This window comes from Nerophis lumbriciformis, linkage group LG18, assembly GCF_033978685.3.
Source record: "Nerophis lumbriciformis linkage group LG18, RoL_Nlum_v2.1, whole genome shotgun sequence".
Taxonomy (NCBI): domain Eukaryota; kingdom Metazoa; phylum Chordata; class Actinopteri; order Syngnathiformes; family Syngnathidae; genus Nerophis; species Nerophis lumbriciformis.
The window spans coordinates 10,748,244-10,765,777 of NC_084565.2; the positions used below are offsets into that span (position 1 = coordinate 10,748,244).

At 41.9% G+C, this 17,534-nt stretch overlaps 1 protein-coding gene across 2 annotated transcripts in view; it reads left to right on the plus strand.

The window, feature by feature from the left end:
- igsf21a (immunoglobin superfamily, member 21a) overlaps nucleotides 1–17,534 on the plus strand; it is a 695,152-nt gene that overhangs the window by 427,049 nt on the left and 250,569 nt on the right. For both annotated transcript variants that reach the window (XM_061977635.2, XM_061977634.2), the window contains exon 4: nucleotides 8,627–8,745. In XM_061977635.2, coding sequence (XP_061833619.1) covers nucleotides 8,627–8,745 — 119 coding nt within the window. The remainder of the gene's footprint in view (nucleotides 1–8,626; nucleotides 8,746–17,534) is intronic.

Genomic DNA, 17,534 nt, shown 5'->3' on the forward strand with positions numbered 1-17,534 from the left:
GGGAACACACATACAGGTGAACACACATACAGGTGAACACACATACGGGTGAACACACATACAGGTGAACACACATACGGGTGAACACACATACGGGTGAACACATACAGGTGAACACACATACAGGTGAACACACATACAGGTGAACACATATACGGGTGAACACACATACAGGTGAACACATGCAGGTGAACACACATACGGGTGAACACACATGCAGGTGAACACACATACGGGTGAACACATACAGGTGAACACACATACAGGTGAACACACATACAGGTGAACACACATACAGGTGAACACATACAGATGAACACACATACAGGTGAACACACATACGGGTGAACACACATACAGGTGAACACACATACGGGTGAACACACATACAGGTGAACACACATACGGGTGAACACATACAGGTGAACACATACAGGTGTACAAATACGGGTGAACACACATACAGGTGAACAAACATACGGGTGAACACACATACAGGTGAACACACATACGGGTGAACACATACAGGTGAACACATACAGGTGTACACATACGGGTGAACACACACAGGTGAACACACATACGGGTGAACACACATACGGGGGAACACACATACAGGGGAACACACATACAGGTGAACACACATACAGGTGAACACACATACGGGTGAACACACATACAGGTGAACACACATACGGGTGAACACACATACGGGTGAACACATACAGGTGAACACACATACAGGTGAACACACATACAGGTGAACACATATACGGGTGAACACACATACAGGTGAACACACATACAGGTGAACACATGCAGGTGAACACACATACGGGTGAACACACATGCAGGTGAACACACATACGGGTGAACACATACAGGTGAACACACATACAGGTGAACACACATACAGGTGAACACACATACAGGTGAACACATACAGATTAACACACATACAGGTGAACACACATACGGGTGAACACACATACAGGTGAACACACATACGGGTGAACACACATACAGGTGAACACACATACGGGTGAACACATACAGGTGAACACATACAGGTGTACAAATACGGGTGAACACACATACAGGTGAACAAACATACGGGTGAACACACATACAGGTGAACACACATACGGGTGAACACATACAGGTGAACACATACAGGTGTACACATACGGGTGAACACACACAGGTGAACACACATACGGGTGAACACATACAGGTCAACACACATACAGGTGAACACATACAGGTGAACACACATACAGGTGAACACACATACGGGTGAACACATACGGGGGAACACACATACAGGTGAACACATACAGGTGAACACATACAGGTGAACACACATACAGGTGAACACATACAGGTGAACACACATACAGGTGAACACACATACAGGTGAACACACATACGGTGAACACACATACGGGTGAACACACATACCAGTGAACACATACGGGGGAACACACATACAGGTGAACACACATACAGGTGAACACACATACAGGTGAACACACATACAGGTGAACACACATACGGGTGAACACATACAGGTGAACACATACAGGTGAACACATACAGGTGAACACACATACGGGTGAACACACATACGGGTGAACACACATACAGGTGAACACACATACAGGTGAACACATACAGGTGAACACACATACGGGTGAACACACATACGGGTGAACACATACAGGTGAACACACATACAGGTGAACACACATACAGGTGAACACATATACGGGTGAACACACATACAGGTGAACACACATACAGGTGAACACATGCAGGTGAACACACATACGGGTGAACACACATGCAGGTGAACACACATACGGGTGAACACATACAGGTGAACACACATACAGGTGAACACACATACAGGTGAACACACATACAGGTGAACACATACAGGTGAACACACATACAGGTGAACACACATACGGGTGAACACACATACAGGTGAACACACATACGGGTGAACACACATACAGGTGAACACACATACGGGTGAACACATACAGGTGAACACATACAGGTGTACAAATACGGGTGAACACACATACAGGTGAACACACATACGGGTGAACACACATACAGGTGAACACACATACGGGTGAACACATACAGGTGAACACATACAGGTGTACACATACAGGTGAACACACATACAGGTGAACACACATACAGGTGAACACATACAGGTGAACACACATACAGGTGAACACACATACGGGTGAACACACATACAGGTGAACACACATACGGGTGAACACACATACAGGTGAACACACATACGGGTGAACACATACAGGTGAACACATACAGGTGTACAAATACGGGTGAACACACATACAGGTGAACACACATACGGGTGAACACACATACGGGTGAACACACATACGGGTGAACACATACAGGTGAACACATACAGGTGTACACATACAGGTGAACACACATACAGGTGAACACACATACGGGTGAACACATACAGGTGAACACATACAGGTGTACACATACGGGTGAACACACACAGGTGAACACACATACGGGTGAACACATACAGGTCAACACACATACAGGTGAACACATACAGGTGAACACACATACAGGTGAACACACATACGGGTGAACACATACGGGGGAACACACATACAGGTGAACACATACAGGTGAACACATACAGGTGAACACATACAGGTGAACACACATACAGGTGAACACATACAGGTGAACACACATACAGGTGAACACACATACAGGTGAACACACATACGGTGAACACACATACGGGTGAACACACATACAGGTGAACACATACGGGGGAACACACATACAGGTGAACACACATACAGGTGAACACACATACAGGTGAACACATATACGGGTGAACACACATACGGGTGAACACATACAGGTGAACACATACAGGTGAACACATACAGGTGAACACACATACGGGTGAACACACATACGGGTGAACACACATACAGGTGAACACATACAGGTGAACACATACAGGTGTACACATACGGGTGAACACACACAGGTGAACACACATACGGGTGAACACATACAGGTCAACACACATACAGGTGAGCACATACAGGTGAACACACATACAGGTGAACACACATACGGGTGAACACATACGGGGGAACACACATACAGGTGAACACATACAGGTGAACACACATACAGGTGAACACACATACAGGTGAACACACATACAGGTGAACACACATACGGTGAACACACGTACGGGTGAACACACATACAGGTGAACACATACGGGGGAACACACATACAGGTGAACACACATACAGGTGAACACACATACAGGTGAACACATATACGGGTGAACACACATACGGGTGAACACATACAGGTGAACACATACAGGTGAACACATACAGGTGAACACACATACGGGTGAACACACATACGGGTGAACACACATACAGGTGAACACACATGCAGGTGAACACACATATGGGTGAACACACATACGGGTGAACACATACAGGTGAACACATACAGGTGAACACACATACAGGTGAACACATGCAGGTGAACACACATACGGGGGAACACACATACAGTGGAAACGTAAAAAGAACCACTTGGTGTGGCGTCCAAGTGGCCAGAGTGTTGCGGGCGGTCAGGTTAAATTGTGTTTGTGCGTCACCAAAGATGAACGCTCAATGCAGCGTTGCACCTGAGACAACATCGTGGACGACCTTGTGGTTTCTTTTGTAAATATTGATGTCTTGTGCAGAAGCTTGGAGATTGTTGTCCTGTTCTTTTGTCTGGAATAATATATAAGTTGAGATGTCAGTGTTATTTATAGGTGAACTCTAGTGAATGCTTCAATGGATTATCACCAGTAACATACTCCTATTTCCAAACAACCTTTCCATTCTTCTGACTCTTCTCATATCATCCTGCATTCATTGTTGACTGGTCACACCAGTAACTCATTTATTCATCATAAATCATGTTCCATTTCTCATGTGAGTAACACAATAACACACACATCCTCAGCTCAACCAACTACCTAAGTAAGTCCAAAATGAAGTAAAATGGTGTGTAGTATGTCTTAGATTGAGTTGAAGTTATGGTAAATGGGTTATACTTGTACAGCGCTTTTCTACCTTCAAGGTACTCAAAGCGCTTTGACACTTTTTCCACATTCACCCATTCACACACACATTCACACACTGATGGCGGGAGCTGCCATGCAAGGCGCTAACCACCACCCATCAGGAGCAATGGTGAAGTGTCTTGCTCAAGGACACAACGGACTCGGTTGGTAGAAGCTGGGGTTCGAACCAGGAACCTCCAGGTTGCTGGCACGGCCACTCTCCCAACTAAGTTCTATTTTAATTTGAGATCTTAATATATGTATACAATAGTGTCCTGTCACCTATCTCTCTGTCAGCAGTACAGGGTCAATAGGCACATTTCAGACGTAGTTGATTAATCTTGATTTATGAACAATGGGAGACCGGGCTTTCTGCCCCGCCGCGCCCAGTCTGTGGAACGCTCTCCCTGACCACCTGAGGGTACCACGGACTGTGGATGCTTTTAAAAAAGGCTTAAAAACACTTCTTCTTTTTTTTTTTTTTTTAAAAAGCCTTTTTTAAATACATGCATACTAGTTTTAGGTATGTGGCTGTTATAGTTTTTATTTTTATTTTTTATTATCTTTTTATTTATTTATTTATTTTTTTAATACACTGTAGCACTTTCAGTCCAATCCACTTTATTTATATAGCACATTTAAACAACAAAATGTTTCCAAAGTGCTGCACAACAATATTAAACACAATTAAAAACAATATAAAACTTTGAGGTTGTTTACTCAATGTAAAGGGCTTTTACAAATAAAATCTATTATTATTATTATTATTGATTAATGAGGGGTGTCAAAAAAAAAAAATCAGATTAATTGCGACTCTTATTTGTATATATATATATATATATATATTTTTTTTTTTTATTATCTCTCCTGCACAGACACTTAGACAAATCATATTGTTGATGTAGATCAGGGGTCCCCAAAATTTTTCACTCGGGGGCCGCATTGGGTTAAAAAAAATTTGGCCGGGGCCGGACTGTGTGTATATATATATATATATATATATATATATATATATATATATATATATATATATATATATATATATATATATATATATATATATATATATGTAAATGTATATATATGTATATGTATATATATATATATATATATATATATATATATATATATATATATATATATATATATATATATGTATATATATGTATATATATGTATGTATATGTATGTATATATATATGTATATATATGTATATATATGTATGTATATGTATGTATATATATATATATATATATATATATATGTTGGGCAGCGCACACACACAGAGTACTTACAAGCAGACACAGTGTGTAGACAGAAAAGGGAGAATGGACGCATTTTGGTGTAAAAAGTAAAGATAAAGGTGAAGTTATAACACTGAAACACCCTCAGGAAGAAGTGCGTTAGTGTTGTTTAGTGGCTAAAGTGTTTTAGCTACTTCTAAATCCCTAATCCTTGTCTCCGTGGTGACAAATAAAGTAAGTTTCCTACAAGTATCATTATCACTGCAGGACGAGGAAGAGCTAAACATGCTTCACTACACACCGCGTCAAAATGTAAACAAACGCCATGGGTGGATCTACACCTGACATCCACTGTAATGATACCAAGTACAGGAGCGTATCTAGTCGATACTACTATGATTACGTCAATATTTTTTAGCATCACAACATCTTCTCTAAAGTAAAAAAAAAAAGTATATTATGTTTATAAAGTCAGTAAATACGTCCCTGGACACATGAGGACTTCGAATATGACCAATGTATGATCCTGTAACTACTTGGTATCACATCCATACCTAAATGTGTGGTATCATCCAAAACTAATGTCAAGTATCAAAGAAGAGAAGAATAAGTGATTATTACATTTTAACAGAAGTGTAGATAGAACATGTTAAAAGAGAAAATAAGCAGATATTAACAGTAAATGAACAAGTAGATTAATAATGCATTTTTACAGTTTGTCCCTCATAATGTGTAGAAAATAATAGGTGTATAAATGACACAATATGTTACTGCATACGACTAATTAGGAGTCTTTGTTTGTTTACTTACTACTAAAAGACAAGTTGTCACTATTTTATTTAAGGACTAAATGACAATAATAAACATATGTTTCATCTACACTAACATTTGTTGTTAAAATAAAGACAATAATGACATTTTTTGTGGTCCCCTTTATTTAGAAAAGTATGGAAAAGAACCAAAAAGTGTCGAAATACATTTTGATACCGGTACAAATATATTGGTATTGGTATGGTGACAACCTTCACTTGTAAATAACTCTCTAACTTCTCAGCAATACAACATAAATTCCAGCCATCAGCCAGTCGACTTTATCCGAATGTTTAGGCTTTTTTGTCACTATCCTACTTGCCAACCCTCCCGGATTTTCCGGGAGACTCCCGAAATTCAGCGCCTCTCCCGAAAACCTCCCGGGACAAATTTTCTCCCGAAAATCTCCCGAAATTCAGGCGGAGCTGGAGGCCACGCCCCCTCCAGCTCCATGCGGACCTGAGTCCGCTTTCCCACGATATAAACAGTGTGCCTGCCCAATCACATTATAACTTGGCGAGTTTTTGGTTTCTTATGTGGGTTTATTGTTAGGCAGTTTCATTAACGTCCTCCCAGCGCGGCAACAACACACAACAACAGCAGTCATGTTTTTGTCTACCGTAAAGCAGTTCGTCTGCCGTAAACAGCAATGTTGTGACACTCTTAAACAGGACAATACTGCCATCTATAACATCAACAACATATACGGCTTTTAGAGAGTGCAGTGCACAACTGTGCACACAACAAGGAGACGCAGCAGAAGAACGAGGAAGATACAGCCGTGGCGACGCCGACGACAAGTAAGATGAAGAAATACGCTTTGTTGCACCTTTCCTGCCTGAGTCCGGCGATTAGTTGCAAATCTTGCTTTATTGATTGCTTGCACACAGCCAATCCAACACAAAACAAACTAGTCCCCGCCCGCACTCACGCTACCGCTCCCTATCTTCTCTCGCCCACACACTCACTGACGTCACTCACCTCACATGCTCACCTATTAAAGGGCCACACACACACATACGCTACTCTCATAACAGCTTGTAAGTTCCAAGCCGCAGCTGCGATTGGACCTGGATAGCCTCCGGGAAGAAGTAGTGGACAACCAAGTGCTTGGCACTGAAGATCTTCCTCAGGAAGCAAAGATTGACCAGGTTTTGGGCCATGCTAGGGAGAGATGGAAGATTCCAGACTCTAATGCATTTGATGAAAGCACTTTTGTGCGTGCCACACAGCAATGCATCATCAGAGAGGGTGTTCAGCATGGTTAGAAAAATAGTGACAGAGAATAGAACAAGGATGGACAATTCAACCCTTAACTCAACAATGAGTAGATGAGTGTTATGTGTGTGTATATGTGTAAATAAATGAACACTGAAATTCAAGTATTTCTTTTATTTATATATACATATTGTCGCGTTTTGGACCAGTTGTTCCTCCCAGGGAATTCAAGTCACAAGTCGCTCCCAAGCTCTTTACGACACTTAAAGCTGAGTTGAAAAAACACCAGAGACAGAATAGGTATTTTGTAATATATTTGCAAAGCTTTGCAGATATACATTCACAGAGACAGCATAGAACATTCGGATCGCCCCGCTAAGATGGTCTCTCTTCCCGACCCCAAAACCCTCTCCCCTCTTCCATCTCTCTAGTCAAAACACATGCACATTATCTCTCTAGTCAAAACACATTCCAAAGATCAAGGTTAACACACACAGTTTACTTGCAGAGAAACAGAAATAGAATAAATGGAAAAACACCAGCTGTTTTCAAATATGACTATGAAATAGAAGAAGTAACACTTAAATTTGGATATATGTAAATATCTGCCCCCGACAATATATATATAATAATATATATATATATATATATATATATATATATATATATATATATATATATATATATATATATATATATATATATATATATAACTAGAATTCACTGAAAGTCAAGTATTTCTTATATATATATATATATATATATATATATATATATATATATATATATATATATATATATATATGAAATACTTGACTTGGTGAATTCTAGCTGTAAATATACTCCTCCCCTCTTAACCACGACCCTAACCACGCCCCTCCCCTAAACACGCCCCCCGCCCCACCGCCGACCACGCCCACCCCACCCCCCGAAATCGGAGGTCTCAAGGTTGGCAAGTATGGTCACTATTGACCGCGACTCTGTGGATTCCACACCATCATACGTTGTCATGGATTCCACACCATCATACAGTGTCATGGACTCCACGCCATCATACAGTGTCATGGACTCCACACCATCATACAGTGTCATGGACTCCACACCATCATACGGTGTCATGGACTCCACACCATCATACGGTGTCAACATGTCAGTAACTGTCCCTGCAATCATGTTTTCCAGGCTCCCAGAGGTCCGTATCTCGGACAACGGACCTTACGAATGCCACGTGGGAATCTACGACCGGGCAACACGGGAGAAGGTGGTCCTGGCGTCAGGGAATGTTTTCCTCACCGTCATGTGTGAGTACCCTCCTCTCTCACAGGGCTGTAACATTGCAGACCAGGCTATGCTAATTAGCTCAGGCAAACTTGTTGGGTAATGTGCGATGGAAGCATTAGTTTAATGGAGACAAAGACAAGTCAGGTTTTAGTTTTGTACGGTCAGAGTTTGGGTCCTACACGCAACAACATGTCTTTGTGTGGTTCCCTGGTCAAGGTACCAACAAGAAGGCTTTTTGGCGTAAAAGTTGCTTTTGTCAACTCAAAGATTGTTTTGGTACACCGCTATTTATTAGACACAAGTTGTCTAAAGCAGTGCCATCCCATTCCTAACCCATAGGGTTCAATATGACCTTTTGCAGCTATTACAGCTTCAACTCTTCTGGGAAGGCTGTCCACAAGGTTGCAGAGTGTGTTTATAGGAATTTTCCACCATTCTTCCAAAAGAGCATTGGTGAGGTCACACACTGATGTTGCTGGCTCTCAGTCTCCGTTCTAATTCATCCCAAAAGGTGTTCTATCGGGTTCAGGTCAGGACTCTGTGCAGGCCAGTCAAGTTCATCCACACCAGACTCTGTCATCCATGTCTTTATGCACCTTGCTTTGTGCACAGTCATGTTAAGAGGAAGGGAGCATGGAATTGTCCAAAATATTTTGATATCCTGGAGCATTCAAAGTTCCTTTCACTGGAACTAAGGAGCCAAGCCAAACTCCTGTAAAACAACCCCACACCATAATTACTCCTCCACCAAATCTCACACTCGGCACGATGCAGTCCGAAATGTAGCGTTCTCCTGGCAACCTCCAAACCCAGACTGGTCCATCAGATTGCCAGATGGAAAAGTGTGATTCATCAGTCCAGAGAAGGCGTCTCCACTGCTCTAGAGTCCAGTGGTGATGTCCTTTACACCACTGCATCCCACGCTTTGCATTGGACTTGGTGATGTATGGCTTAGATGCAGCTGCTCGGCAATGGAAACCCGTTCCATGAAGCTCTCTGCGTACTATACGTGGGCTAATTGGAAGGTCACATGAAGTGTGGAGCTCTGTAGCAACTATGCTGACCTCTCTGTCAGTTTACGTGGCCTACCATTTGGTGGCTGAGTTGCTGTTGTTCCCAAACTCTTCACTTTTCTTAGAATAAAGTTGACTTTGGAATATTTAGGAGCGAGGAAAATTCACGACTGGATTTGTTGCACAGGTGGCATCCTATGACAGTTCCATGCTGGAAATCACTGAGCGCGGCCCATTCTTTCACTAATGTTTGTAGAAACAGTCTCCATGCCTAAGTGCTTGATTTGATACATTGGGCCAAGTGATTAGGACACCTGATTCTCATCATTTGGATGGCTGGCCAAATACTTTTAGCAATCTGCTCGGTGGGTGGTTCCTGGTTTTAGTGTTGGGTGGGAATAAGTGAATGATGCAGCGGTGGGACAGCTAAGGCAGCTAGGTCCTAAATTACCACACCGCTGGAGACGAATAGGAACGGCCTCTGGCATGGCGGCTAATTGCCGTCTAAACTGAAACGGAATTATTCATAACCTATTAGTGTGTCAAGTTCAATAGGATTGAGGAGAGCGGGGGGGGTGGGGAGCAAGAAAGCCGAACAAGAGGGAGAGAGGGGGTTTAATTAATAGCAAGCAGTACACAGAATGTATTTGAATGTTTTAAAGGGCTTCATAAATAAGAATGATCATATTAATGAATCCCTCTGACCAGAAATTCAACCGTCCAATTTTGAAAAAGGCTAAACGCCGCACTCTTGCTATCTCTGTGACTCTGCTTCACTTTTCTTTTCTTCTCAAATGTTTGACTGGCAACTTTGTTCTGGAGGAGTGTTCTCATCTCCACCAGCAAGTGTAGCCATGGACACACCTTCTCATTCCAACGTGCTTTCTTTATTTTCATGACTGTTTACATTGTACAAACCCCGTTTCCATATGAGTTGGGAAATTGTGTTAGATGTGAATATAAACGGAATACAATGATTTGCAAATAATTTTCAAGCCATATTCAGTTGAATATGCTACAAAGACAACATATTTGATGTTGAAACTCATAAACATTTTTTTTTTTTGCAAATAACCATTAACCATAGAATTTGATGCCAGCAACACGTGACAAAGAAGTTACTTCTTTTATTTCATAATCATATTACAAAACAGCTAGTGTTTTTATTCCAATTGTGGTCTTTTGGTTGTCTGCAAATACTGTGTGCTAACCTTGAATATGGAATGTAAGAAAGAGAGATACTCCTTCTTCTTATCTATTCTTATGTCCAGGTGCGGAGGACAATGGGCATGTGTTTGGGCTGGAGGGACAAGACTGCGAGGGTGGGAGGGAGAGAGACTTGATAGAATAGAAGTTTTCCATTTTGTAGGGCAGACCATCTTAGCTGTGCGATAGAATGTTCTATGCTGGACTGGTCTCAGTATGTTTACAAAGCTTTGCAAATATATTACAAAATACCTATTCTGTCTCTGGTGGTTCTTCTACTCAGCTTTAAGTGTCGTAAAGAGCTTGTTAGCGACCAGTGACTTGAATTCCCTGGGAGGAAGAACTGGTCCAAATGCAACACAATCTACAATGTAAATAGTCATGAACATAAAATGAGGAGAAGGTGTGTCCAAACTTTTGGTCTGTACTGTGTGTAAAAAAAACCCAACAACAACAACAAAACCGTGACATAATTATGCTTTTTGTTATGGTTTGAGTTTATTTGGAAGATGCATACAATTACAAAATAATCCATCACAATGTCAATTTTCTCCTGTCAACATGTTTGAAAAGCAGTAGGAAGAAGCCGATCTTATGTAGTGCTACCCCTGTTACCAATGCAAAACATTTGTTCACTTCATGTAGTCAATTTCTTTACAATATACTCAATAAATTATCCATCCATCCATCCATGCATTTTCTGCCGCTTGTCCCTTTCGGGGTCGCTGGAGTCTATCTCAGCTGCATTGGGGCGGAAGGCGGGGTACACCCTGGACAAGTCACCACCTCATCACAGATAGACAACATTCACACACTAGGGACCATTTAGTGTTGCCAATTAACCTATCCCCAGGTGCATGTCTTTGGAGGTGGGAGGGGCCTATCCCCAGGTGCATGTCTTTGGAGATGGGAGGGGCCTATCCCCAGGTGCATGTCTTTGGAGGTGGGAGGAAGCCGGAATACCCGGCGGGAACCCACGCAGTCGCGGGGAGAACATGCAAACTCCATACAGAAAGATCCCGAGCCCGGGATTGAACTCAGGACCTTTGTATTGTGAGGCAGACTCACTAACCCCTCAACCACCGTGCTGCCTCAATAAATAATAACATTAATAAATAAGTAAATACATATATATATATATATATATATATATATATATATATATATATATATATATATATCTGTGACGTGCGGTGAGGTTGATGGCTGGTGAGGCACTGACTTCATCACAGTCAGATTTACAAACATATGAACCCTAAAGAGTATCTTATTCACCATTTGATTGGCAGCAGTTAACGGGTTATGTTTAGAAGCTCATACCAGCATTCTTCCCTGCTTGGCACTCAGCATCAAGGGTTGGAATTGGGGGTTAAATCACCAAACATTATTCCCGGGTGCGGCGCCGCTGCTGCTCACTGCTCCCCTCACATCCCAGGGGGTGATCAAGGGGATGGGTCGAATACAGAGGACACATTTCACCACACCTAGTGTGTGTGTGACAATCATTGGTACTTTAACTTAACTTTACACATACAAACTGTAGCACACAAAAAAAGCACATTTAATAAAAATAAAAAAAAACGTTATTATGGTCTTACCTTTATGTAATATATTGGGTTGGAGGCAATAACCAGGCGAGGTGATGAAGTACGACTTCAGAACAGACTCAACACACTTGACGTCGAGGAGCGCAACACCACGTAAATCGTTGGCCAACCAAAAAGTAACCACAGTACGCTATAGCCAACATTCACCAGGGGATGGCAACAGACAAACATAGATCACTCTATTACATTCCTCCCCTTTTAGAAATGTAGAAGTAAGTTACTCAAAAGAAATAAACAACCCAACCAAAAAATGCAGCAGCTCAATAAGAAGCCAAAAAGTGCAAAAACAATAATGTTCGTGTTGGAGGAGTTGTGAATGAATGAAATATGAAATCCATGCTGCAGTCTGCAGGTGTACCTAATGTTGTGGCCCTGCAGTCATTCACAACTCCTCCAACACGAACATTATTGTTTTTGCACTTTTTGGCTTCTTATTAAATAACTTTTTAAATAGATTCAATCTTGCACGTGGAAAGTTTAAGTGTGGGCTTTAGTTGATATAACACTCCCGTCAGGGGGTGCATTCTACGGCGGGATTACTGCGAGCCTCACACAGTGCGTCTTCGCAGCAGTTTTATGATTGCTCAGCACAAGAAATACGTTACACACATACAGTTGTTGACAAAATACACTGTACATTATATACCTCAGCTAACTAAACTATGGAAATGTATAATATAATTCATATAGCAATACGGTCTCACTGCACAGCAGGCCAGCAGTTAGCCGAGTCCGCAATCCATGTTGAGGCACTGAGTGACGTGCCTCAACTGGCTGCTGTCTCTTCTCAGTATTTGAACGGCAAATGTGAAAATTCAGCGATTTTGAATAAAAATATTCTAAAACTGGTGAAGTTAAATGGAAAATAACTTTATAGTATAATCACTGGATACATATAACAATTTTTTTATTTTTTTTTATTTTTACATTTTTTGTCTTTCCATGATGGCAGGTGAGGCCATCATGGACTGCACGTCACTGATAGATATATATATATATATATATATATATATATATATATATATATATATATATATATATATATATAAAAAACAGTTTTGGACAAAGTTATACATGTAAACAAACTACGGTGAGTTCAAGGATCAAAATTAGTAGGACAAAAGGGCGCTCACCAAATCCTCTCATCAGTGAAGCATGTTTAATATAAACTGTGGGATTTCTAACAATCAGGAAGGTTTGTGTCATGTGTGTCCTCCTACAGAAAATATATTAAAACTAAAAATATATTTTCCCCCCAGCTTTTTCCATTTTCATGCATTTTTGAAGAGGCTCCAGGGAGGCTGCGGGTTGCTATAACTGAATCACATCAAGCAGTTAAATCATAACGACTAATGATTGTGAACATACTGTACATTGAATACATTCCTCAGATGAGCCTCTTTTCACACGTCAAGATTAATCTGAATAACTCACATACTAAACCTAAATGATCTAGCACGTATATTTTCTTCCTTTTGCGCGGGCATTTTTCTATTACCTGCCAAATGGCTATTGATCTGCACATGGTACAACAATTTGTTTTTCTGTGTGGGTTCTACCTCGTTTGTGTGTGCAATTAAATATCCAATACCATTCTCAGTCCTGGAGGTACGTGCATCAACACCCAATTGGTGACCGGTGTGGCAACACAACGGGCGTACGTCCATGAGAAATGGGAGTATCAGTATAAAAGAAAGCAAGCATTTGATAATTACGTCTCAAAGTCTGAACCTGTGCTGTTTGTGAAGGATTCTATTTCCATTGCAATGCTGCTTGGAGTGGACGGTCACATGACATTTCACTATATTGTGAATCAATCATGTTGGGGTGGGGGGTTCTGACCCATCACCAATCACATCAAATATATATTTCATTGTGAGGACAGAGACATATCCATCTTTATCAAGATAAGGTCGTAATTTCAGGCTTTGCTGGGTGAAAGAAATCAATACGTCGTTTGCCAGTGTTGGAGATTGGGTCATTATTTGTTATTACCCAAAGTGATTCCTATATGCGACGTTCCCTAAGATGACGTGGAAAGGTCATTTGTCTCCTCTGGCTAGAGTTTGACCTTGAAAACCCTGGTTGGATTCCAGCCTATCGTCTGCAACAGATGGCCCGGCGGGTTGTTATTTCAAGCGTCGGTTTTACTTTTCCAAAATTGAGGACGGAGAACACATTGTTATTTATAGCCCCGTGTAAACGAGCGCTTAGGTGTAGAGAGGCTAATTACCTGCTCATCCCATAAAAGTGGGATTTGTTTGAATAATTGATGCCCAACTTTAATTAAGCGCTGCATATATTCTGCAGCTTGTCTATAAATCGGCGGGATTAATGGCGTTGGAGCTGCGTACGAGGCTGCGTATGAAGGATGAGCGGTTCTTCCTGGGAATTAAGGAGAGTACGTTAGCCCCAATCGACCCAAAGGTGGCCTATACCCCCCCCCCCCCCTCTCAGACCCTGTCTACATTAAGCCGGATAACTCATTAAACAAATACTTATTTAACCTAAGCCCCGTTTCGGCCACACTCAACCATCGTTTAAGGTTTCCCTCCATTCCTCCGTCTATTTCTTGATTTTCCCGGCTCTTAGCTCTGTATGGACTCATTGATCGTTTACAAACTGAGTCCGGAGAGGAAATGATGCCAGAAAGCCAGCTTCATAACAGACGCTTGTGGAAATCACACAGGAATACCTTAAAAGAAGGAGACCTGCGATTGCAGCTATGGTGGATACAACGTAGCAATGTTAAACGATGGTTTTAGGGGCCTCAGTCAGATTTATTCTAGGGTTGTTGGAATTGTTCAGGACTGAGTTGCTATTAGTCCGTCACTTCTCCCGAGTCTTCCGTTATCGTTGGCCCCAATCAACCCAAAGGTGGCCTATCCCCCCTGCCTCCCTTCAGACCCTGTCTACATTAAACCAAATAACTCATTAAACAAATACTTATTTAGCCTAAGCCCCGTTTCGGCCACACTCAACCATCGTTTAAGGTTTCCCTCCATTCCTCCGTCTATTTCTTGATTTTCCCGGCTCTTAGCTCTGTATGGACTCATTGATCGTTTACAAACTGAGTCCGGAGAGGAAATGATGCCAGAAAGCCAGCTTCATAACAGACGCTTGTGGAAATCACACAGGAATACCTTAAAAGAAGGAGACCTGCGATTGCAGCTATGGTGGATTCAACGTAGCAATGTTAAACGATGGTTTTAGGGGCCTCAGTCAGATTTATTCTAGGGTTGTCGGAATTGTTCAGGACTGAGTTGCTATTAGTCCGTCACTTCTCCCGAGTCTTCCGTTATCGTTGGCCCCAATCAACCCAAAGGTGGCCTATCCCCCCTGCCTCCCTTCAGACCCTGTCTACATTAAACCAAATAACTCATTAAACAAATACTTATTTAACCTAAGCCCCGTTTCGGCCACACTCAACCATCGTTTAAGGTTTCCCTCCATTCCTCCGTCTATTTCTTGATTTTCCCGGCTCTTAGCTCTGTATGGACTCATTGATCGTTTACAAACTGAGTCCGGAGAGGAAATGATGCCAGAAAGCCAGCTTCATAACAGACGCTTGTGGAAATCACACAGGAATACCTTAAAAGAAGGAGACCTGCGATTGCAGCTATGGTGGATACAACGTAGCAATGTTAAACGATGGTTTTAGGGGCCTCAGTCAGATTTATTCTAGGGTTGTCGGAATTGTTCAGGACTGAGTTGCTATTAGTCCGTCACTTCTCCCGAGTCTTCCGTTATCGTTGGCCCCAATCAACCCAAAGGTGGCCTATCCCCCCTGCCTCCCTTCAGACCCTGTCTACATTAAACCAAATAACTCATTAAACAAATACTTATTTAGCCTAAGCCCCGTTTCGGCCACACTCAACCATCGTTTAAGGTTTCCCTCCATTCCTCCGTCTATTTCTTGATTTTCCCGGCTCTTAGCTCTGTATGGACTCATTGATCGTTTACAAACTGAGTCCGGAGAGGAAATGATGCCAGAAAGCCAGCTTCATAACAGACGCTTGTGGAAATCACACAGGAATACCTTAAAATAAGGAGACCTGCGATTGCAGCTATGGTGGATACAACGTAGCAATGTTAAACGATGGTTTTAGGGGCCTCAGTCAGATTTATTCTAGGGTTGTCGGAATTGTTCAGGACTGAGTTGCTATTAGTCCGTCACTTCTCCCGAGTCTTCCGTTATCGTTGGCCCCAATCAACCCAAAGGTGGCCTATCCCCCCTGCCTCCCTTCAGACCCTGTCTACATTAAACCAAATAACTCATTAAACAAATACTTATTTAGCCTAAGCCCCGTTTCGGCCACACTCAACCATCGTTTAAGGTTTCCCTCCATTCCTCCGTCTATTTCTTGATTTTCCGACTCTTAGCTCTGTATGGACTCATTGATCGTTTACAAACTGAGTCCGGAGAGGAAATGATGCCAGAAAGCCAGCTTCATAACAGACGCTTGTGGAAATCACACAGGAATACCTTAAAAGAAGGAGACCTGCGATTGCAGCTATGGTGGATACAACGTAGCAATGTTAAATGATGGTTTTAGGGGCCTCAGTCAGATTTATTCTAGGGTTGTCGGAATTGTTCAGGACTGAGTTGCTATTAGTCTGTCACTTCTCCCGAGTCTTCCGTTATCGTTGGCCCCAATCAACCCAAAGGTGGCCTATACCCCCTGCCTCCCTTCAGACCCTGTCTACATTAAACCGGATAACTCATTAAACAAATACTTATTTAGTCTAAGCCCCGTTTCGGCCACACTGAAGCGCCGCCTATTTCTTAATTTTCCAGTTCTTAACTCTGTATGGACTCATTGATCGTTTACAAACTGAGTTCGGAGAGGAAATGATGCCAGAAAGACCGCGCCACAGCCATACTTCATAACAGACGCGTGTGGAAATCACACTTGAATACCTTAAAAGAAGGAAACGTGCGATTGCAGCTATTTAGGATACAACACATCTCAGACCGCAACA